The sequence below is a fragment of the Micropterus dolomieu genome, linkage group LG18 (genome assembly GCF_021292245.1).
Source record: "Micropterus dolomieu isolate WLL.071019.BEF.003 ecotype Adirondacks linkage group LG18, ASM2129224v1, whole genome shotgun sequence".
In the NCBI taxonomy this organism is placed as follows: Eukaryota; Metazoa; Chordata; class Actinopteri; order Centrarchiformes; family Centrarchidae; genus Micropterus; species Micropterus dolomieu.
Window position 1 is genome coordinate 14275261 of NC_060167.1, and position 8739 is coordinate 14283999.

Here is an 8739-nt window from a genome sequence, read left to right on the forward strand (position 1 = left end):
AGACACAGAGAGAGAAATACTGTAGGGATTATGAGAAGGCCAGGGATTCATTGTTAGTGTGTGTGTGTGTGTGTGTGTGTGTGTGTGTGTGTGTGTGTGTGTGTGTGTGTGTGTGTGTGTGTGTGTGGTGGTGGTGTGGGGGGGGCTAGGAATATGCTTAGTTTAGTGCTGAGAGGAAACGCTGTCATGCACAGATGGAGCCAATGCTGCACCAAGTCTCCCAAAACTGATGCGTTAACACTTCAGCCACACACATTTCCATTACTTACCATTGTAGTACAGTATGCTTGGTTTTAAAGGAATAGTCTGACACTGTGAGAATATGTTTTTTTTCACTTTCTTGCAGAGAGATATCCTACATGATTGACGCCACTCTGTTCAGTAGGCCTACATATGAAGCTGCAGCCAAGAGACGGTTAGCTTACCATTGCACAAAGACTGGGAACAGCGGGGAACATCTAGCCTCGCTTTGACCATTGATATCAAAACCAACCCTCTAAAGTTCACTCTTTATCTGTCTTGTTGGTTAAATCCCGTCTATATAGGAGATATAATATGTCTTTGTGCTAAGTTAAGCTAACAGGCTGTTGGTGGTAGCCTCATATTCACTGTAGAGCCACAGTTACGGCACTGGTATCAATCTTCTCATCTAGCACTCAACAAGAAAACAGATTAGCGCATTTCCCAAAATGTCAAAGTATTTCTTTATGATTCATATGATTAGTCTTCAGTTAGTAGGATAAAGCACGTCTGTCACAGTTGATCCAGAGTGTGAGATATATATTAAGATGTTTTCTCTATGGTTTTTGCTAATGCAGGTTGGAGATACTTGTCGGCTCTATTTTGAGAATCTATGATTCTGAATCATGTAATTGCTCCAGGAAACTATTCACTTAATATTCCAAATGTTTCACAAAAAACCCCAGATATTAATGTGCAACCATTTTGCACCGCCTGACATTTTTCTCCCTAGTGAATACATTATTTAATTGCAGTTGACGAGATATTTTAAAATCGCCTCAGGACTTTTTGAGATAACAACCTTGAATCTGGGATTTAAATTGTAATAGAATAGCAACAGCCATGCTTGTTCAATGAGAAGAGGAGATGTGTACTGAATAAGTATGCATCCTGTCTTAATTAGATCACCTTGCTCCTCTGTTCTGGCTCTTCTTTAAAGCTGCATTAAAAAATGGGGATATCCATAGAGGATTGTGAAATCGCCAGTTAGCAGCTGTGGTCTTTCACGGAGTACTCTGGACTGCTAATCCCATGATGCATTTTCAGTAGAGGCTACTTGTCACTATAAGTTTTGACAAAGAGCTACTGCACTGTTACTTCATTAGCACATCGTTTGAATAAAAGTCCTTTGAGAATGTGTAATCACGTTTGTGTTTGGGGACTCTAGCAATAATTATGTCTCCTATTAAACTTGTTCCACCTTGGAATTTGGATATGCGCCACTGAATAATGTATGTGTTCAGAGAATTAATTAGCCCATTTAATTGCAGCTGTCACACATTTCATAAGCGCCTGTAGTTGTTTTGGAGACCTTATCAAATCATCTCTCTTTGCATGTCTGTGGTCTGTCTTGTCTCTCATATGCTCGTACTTTCTTGTTGCTTCGTTTGGTCCTTTAACCTCTCTTTCTGTCTCAGGAGTACCAGGGTTCCAGTGTGTTGGGCCAGTTTGTCACCAGGTTCATGCTAAGAGAGACGTCCAGCCAGCTACTTTCTCTACAGAGGTCACTGCAGTGTGCCATGGAGGCAGTGGAAGAGCAGAGCAGCCCTGCCCCGTTAGTACTGCAATATGACACTGCCTGGACTGTGTGTTTCAAGACACTATTTTTATACTTTTATACAACAATCAGCCCCCTGCTGGCTTTCTGATTGGCTGGCAGGGCTCGGTTACAATCATGTATCTGAACAAAATAGGGCCTCTGTTTACATTCAGTGCCAAAGCAGGAAGTAGTATGATGTTCTTATATTATAACAAAAACAGTTAACTCGGGTTTCCTTTAACCATGGTGATCTTATAACCTTCATCATTAACATGGTATCTCTATAACATAACCAAGTGTTTTAGGTGCCTTAGCTTAAACACACCTCAACAACAACCAAATTTGTCATCTTAGGTAATTTTACTTTTAAAATTGTAACTTTCTCGAGACTTTTTTAGAAGTTAATCAAGGGCAATGCAGGTGAAGAACACCACGCAAACTGGAGTGACATTTCCTCTCTTCCTTACTGGCCTGGGAGACATGTTTTTTTGCAGGCAGAAATTAGGAGGGGAAGACCAAAGAACCCCAGTGAATGGTGTGTTAGATGAGGTTTTGGAAGGTTCCTGCTGATGTCTGAGGACTGATGGAGAGAGCTGTCAGTTAGTTGTATGGATCATCATATGATGCGTATTTTTCATCCATAGCTTTACTTTACTGTACTTTATTCTTCTACACTACAATCTCAAAATTGCAACAGAAAAGCAGTCCCATAATACATTTTCAGAACCACCTCTATGCTATTAAAAATTAAAATGTTGTCAGTGAGGTTAGCATTGTTCAAGCAGTGTTCAGCATTCAACAACCTTAGATGCAGTTTTGCCTTTCAGCACAAAGCTTTAGCTCTGCTACTTTCTCAGTTATTCAGTTGCCTCACTAAAAGGCAGACTGCTTAAAATTCCATCTTTCTGTCAAAGACCATATTGCTTTAAGTAAATGTAAATGTAGCTCATGAAAAACAGATCTATATTGCGAAACCACTGTGTTTGAGTCCCTGTGTAGAATGGTATCAACTGATGATAAACCTTTACTTTGTAGTTTTTTCTATACATTGTAGTTCATCAAAGTTCTCGGTACAGGCTCCTGCACTTCTTTGATGCATCACTTATTAAAGAAAGTCAATGCAAAGGATGCTCAAAGAAACAATCCATCAAAGCCGTTTAATGAGAAGAAATCTATCTCACCACAAGTCAATATCTTGACACACACTTTCAACTCACTGACATTTTAAATAACAAGGATACTTACCACATGCTTCGTGGCCACCCAATTTGGTAGCACACCTTACAGCTGGGGCTGTCTATTGCACTGCATGTTAGGGCTCAGCAGAGCTCTCCTCTCTCCCCTCTGGGTGCCACACTGGTATTATTGGAAATAATGGAGTGGTTATAGCCAAGGTGAATTATTGAGAGGGGACTGGAGGAGGCGGGGGGGGGGGGGGGGGGGGGGGGGGGGGGGGGGGGACAGAAGGAGAAAGGATACTAAGGGTGGCATTGAAATACAGAGCAAGTGAGTCATGGAGAAAGAGAAAGCAAAGAAAGATGAATACAAAAAGTAGATGAATGACAGAATGGTGCAGAAAAAAAGGAGGGAGGGGGCATACAAAAGGACACAATGAGGAGCTTTTTGGCCACAAATAACTCTTTTAATATTGTTCAAACAGGTATAGATTTTGTAAAGAGAAAGAGGGAATGTGTGAGTGTTGGGAGGGGCAGAATTAGAGACATATTGAATTGGCAACAAATAGCTTATTCCTCTCTCTCTGGTTCCCAGCAGTGGATTTATGTCTGTTGCAGTGGCCTTTGGGCTCCAGGCTGTTCTCAGCATGAGAACCTCCTAGAAATGTGCTCCCTCTGCGCTGTCAGCATGATGCTGCGTACACACAAACACACACACACAAACACACATAACAGCATGCACATTTAAAGACACAATAAAAGAAGGGAGAAAGAGGCACACACTAACAAGACAAAACACATGTGCACGGGCATATAGACACAGAGACAGAGAGGCGCACACACAAGTGAAATCAAAGTATGCACACACACACGTAGTGAGTGTGTGTCTCAAGTGTCACCCTCTCATAACCACACAGAGTGCATGACGTCCTGTCCTTGACACCCTGCATTTACAGACACTCTTCCTTCTATGACAGAGCTGTGTATGTGTGTGTGTGTGTGATAGAGGAACAAACGTGTGTGTGTGTGGGCTTGTGTGAATGTTTGAGATGTAAATGCAAGGGTCCATCCTCCTTAACGACACCCAGCCTGTGGGTTAATAAGCAATGTTGTCTATCTGACCCTTTGCGTTTTCACCTCTATTCTGGACACTTGCTGTTTGTCTTCTTGTGTCCCTGCACCACTGACTGCTCTCTCTCTCTCTCTCTCTCTCTCTCTCAGGCATTATCTCAATTTCTGATTTAAATCAGTTGTTAAATGCACAATATGCAGTTTTCTGTATCTCAAACATCAGAACAATAAAACACATAGTTTGATGACATTGTGAAATAGCATGGGATCATGGGGGTTGTTGTCTTCACCACCATTGCATTCATTGCAGTCAGCTTCTCCCGGTTAGGATTCCTTGAGTGTTCAAAAACACTGAATAAAGCAGCTTCACACAAACAATTAGTGTTTCTCTGATGCTGTTTGGTGAACACTGAACGCTGTGAGCCATAGCTGCCGCTAAAGCTTGTTGAGCTTGTTTCTCTGATAACTTAAGATCCTGACTTCCAAAAATGCTTCTTCCAGTTAAAATCTATTGTTAAAATCAACCAAGATCTAAAACATGTACTGTAAAAATGTGGCTTTATGGCAGCTTCTGGCAGACAACCACAACACTGAAGCATGCGTAAGGGAGATACAACGCCATTGACAGGTGACAAAATGAAATGCTACCTTGATTAAAATTACAGATATCTCTGGGTTTACAAGTACAAACCTCAAGTAACCATAGGTCTATTTATTTTATAGACATTTTAATGCAGAAAAGTTACAATTTACCTTTAATGCATCCTTCCTTACCCTTCTCCTTGCTTCCCTCTGTCAATCTCTTGCGCTCTTTCTCTGTATCTTCTCTCTTTTCTCCTTAGTTTTATTCTACTGGTGACTACCTCTGTCTGCCATATATTCAATTTCTGTTCTATTTTTTTCTCAAACCCCTCTGACAGTTGCTGTCTTTCTCTCTGATGTTTGTTTCCCTGGGTTCCCACCACTGTCATGGCAGGAGAGAGGTAAAGGCACCGGAGCTGACAGCACTACAGAGAAATGGCAGGCGGTGTGGTCGCAGGGTCCATAATAACCTGTGCATGTCCCCATCAGATCCCTGCTCTGGCATCCTGACCACCGGTAAGTGGAACATCATATTACCATATTATAAAACTGCTAAAGGAGATAGCTGGTGATCATTTTTATCCTCAGCACTCCCCATTAAACAAAAACTTCTGTTGATTTAAGAAACATGTTTAGCATGTTTACATTATGATGAGTGCTTAAAAGATAAAGTTGTTGATATTCTTCCTTTATTTATTTCCAATATCAAAAGACCAAAACCCAAAATGTAATGATTCAATCTGTCAATATTTCTCACTTCCCTCCTCTGTTTGCAGCTCTAAATCCCAAGCCCATTGGTTCCTGCTAAACATGTAATCTTTAAACACGGATCACAAATATATAGTTTTTTTTAGATGGATACATTTCTTTAAAGGGCAAATAGTCATTTCCTGCAGACTGTTTTCTAGTGTGAATTTATGGCAGCAGGATAGTTTAAGTGGGACTGAATCAAAATAATATACACATTTTCATCATAACCCAGAAACATGTCACCCAGTGCAACGGTGTGTCTCATTTATGTGTTTTTAAACCCTAGTTTTACATTCATTTGTAGATGGAGACCTTATTTCTATACAGCAAATCAAATCTTGCATATAGCAGCCCGACAGCAGGTACACAAAACCAGAGCCGCATACTCTGAACAACAACCCACGCTAGCTTTCTGTTCTATATAATGTCCTTGACCTGTAAATACATGCAGCATTACGTCCAAGCCTGCATACTGGGGCAAATTCCACAATACCATAATTGAACATTTCAAACATTATAATAATTAGTTTAACATTCCCAGCAAAGCACATCTATACTAAGATGCACTTTTTGTTAGCCACTGGGGGAATCGTGTTCAGTGGCGTACACATGGATGATTCTCATCACTGTCATCACTAGTATTGTGCATATTTAGAGCCGGCCGGAATCTTTCTCTGGGGACTATTTCAACCACAGAGATCATATCGACATTTTTAAGAGACAATTCTTTAGATTTTTCAAAGTGGGAATTGATATATGTAAGATATTTCTTTACCATGTCGACAAGGAAGCTTTTTTACACAGGGCATGAAACAACTTCTGTTTTTGCCCTTATCTGCTGATGGAAACCATCACTAACACCATTGAACATGACTGAATGGGGTCTCCTGTCATCAATCAAATGAATTAACACAGAAAGGAAACTCTCAGCTGTGTTTCACAATGGAACTGGGACACAGATTTACATTTCTTTGGTCATTCTGATGATTTAGTATCATGTTGTCTCCAGGTGTGAGCATGGAAGATGGAGAAAACTGGTGCTCTCAAATCAACAGGCTGCAGCAACTGCTGGATAAACTGGAGTGTCAGGTATGAAACAGCTCTGTCTTCATGAACAAACAGGATCTGAAAGGTTAAGCAAATATGAGTAAATATTTTGACACTCCTGGTGATGTCCCATAGATAAACTTAATGCTTAACATTCCGATTAATACAAATGTTAATACAGTGTGTGGCATGGTTGAATGGTTTTAGCTGCGATGTAAAACAACAGACCTATTGCGTATTTTCAGTCTTATAAGCTGTGTATCATGTTATATATTGTACACGTCTATTCAACTTTGAACTGACAGCATAATGGTGTGTGTTTGTGATGATCAAAAATAACAATGGGTGCACTCACAGGATGTAAAAAATTACGCTTCTTCTGCAGATCTGTGTGTCTATCAAACACGAAGTCACCTCTCTACCTCTCATTCTGTATCCTATGACCTATTCTCACTACCACATCTCATAGTCTCTTTCACGCTCTCCTGCCCCAGCTTCTGCTCCATCTTATTTTCTCTCTGTCTGTTCTTTTCTTTATTAACTCCTGTTATTCCCACCTTTTGATGTTCATTTTTCCCATCCTTTCAGTCTCTCTCGAAGCATTTTTCTCTCTCTTGTCCTCGATTTTTGCCAACCCAGAGAGACTCAGAGTGCAATATCAAAGCAATTCATAACCTGCAGGATGTTCTGAGTGCAATATCCATCCCCACACCTCAACTCCACCACCATCACACACATGTTCTGTCCATCTGGCTTCCTTTCTCTGCTCTCTTAAATGCAATAGAATGAGTTTGCCTTGTCTGCCTCAAAGGTTATGTTCCCTGTGTACACACATGCACACAAGAACTGTAACCTTTAAGTGAGAAAGCTCATTCTGTGTTACTAAACATCTGTATTTCATTATTCATAATATCATATATTTATAGAATACATACTGTATATATCAGAGGGTTACAAAAAATAATGTGTGGTGAATTTTCGATTTGTTTTTGCAGTACAATTTTAATCTACTCTTGGTAGTGTGGCTTTGACTGACTTTATCTCACCATCTGCTCATTTTTAACACAATGGCATTATTGAATTAATGGATGTAACCTTTATAGCCCTGTAGGGAATTTGTCTTTCACAAAGGCCTTTGAAAATGTTAAACCACACACATAAAAATATCAGATATAATATACCAGCAGAGCAAAAGAGCATTTTGCCTGCAGCCTGCAAATAGGTGCTATTTGCCCACAGGGTGCAAATGACCATGTGTAAATGTGCTCAAGCCATCAGTAGTCTGTACTTTTATCATTCTGTGTTGGTATCATGAGGTGATGTTGGCTACTTATTTCGAAAATGAAAAATGAAATGAGCCAAGAGCTTCTTCTCATTTATTATCTTCTTGTTTCAGGGTCCCAAGTTGGAGCCACTGAAAGAGGACACACTGGCCAGCACGTACAAGTCTGTAAGTCAGCACTTATACAAAACATTTCCCTGTAATACTCACCTGAGTAAAGAAGCACTCAGTAAACATTTTGTTTTAGGCAGGTAGCTTTTATCGAGCACTTTTCACCATTGACGTAGAATCATTTGTTACTGATTACTTCTGTGGTCTATGGATTGTACCACAGGCTGCCACACACAGGGTAGTAATTAAACCAAGTGTAAAAAAAAAAAAGCAGTAGTAAAATTTTAAGTTGACATTTGACATTCATGTTGCTTAGCCATTGACATACAACAAAAACCTTTCAAGAGAACATAAGAACATTGGGGGCTGGGGGGCTGTACCTGCACTGAACCTTTAAAAAAAAAAGGAAATGCTTCTACCCCTTCGCTCTTACAGACAAACCAGAGGTGTTTCTTATCAAATAAGAAAATCTAATAGAATGTAGAAACAACAAAACAATTTCTAATAATTCTAAATGTAACATAGAAATATTAAAGAGGTGGTAATATGCTCATTTTCAGGTTCAAAATCTTATTTAGGGGTTGTACCAGAACGGTGGTTTACGTGGTTTAATTTTCAAAGAACACCATATTTTTGTCATACTGCACATTGCTGTAGCGAGAAGACGGTAAACAGCTTCGATTCAGCTGTAGGCTACATGTTGCTGACCAGCTTGGCAACATGGACTGGAGCAAGAGTTTCAGTGGTTTGTTATTAATGAAATTAATTAAATTAGACCTGTAGCGGGTAATATGCATCGCAAGTCATTAATAAACATTTTGGCGAAATAAAGTTGACATATAATATAAATTAAGGCTGTCCCCGACTAAGGATTTACATAGTCGAATCAGAATCGTCAAGTCCTGCCTATAGTCAATGAATCAGATGTGTTTTTTTTGGGC

The 8739-nt window shown here is 39.9% G+C and overlaps 1 protein-coding gene across 1 annotated transcript in view; it reads left to right on the forward strand.

Moving 5' to 3' along the window:
* Nucleotides 1-8739, forward strand: part of necab3 (N-terminal EF-hand calcium binding protein 3) — a 46853-nt gene that overhangs the window by 23807 nt on the left and 14307 nt on the right. Inside the window, exons 6-9 of the mRNA XM_046028578.1 lie at nucleotides 1659-1795; nucleotides 5003-5124; nucleotides 6368-6447; nucleotides 7802-7855. Of these exons, the coding sequence (XP_045884534.1) occupies nucleotides 1659-1795; nucleotides 5003-5124; nucleotides 6368-6447; nucleotides 7802-7855 (393 nt within the window). The remainder of the gene's footprint in view (nucleotides 1-1658; nucleotides 1796-5002; nucleotides 5125-6367; nucleotides 6448-7801; nucleotides 7856-8739) is intronic.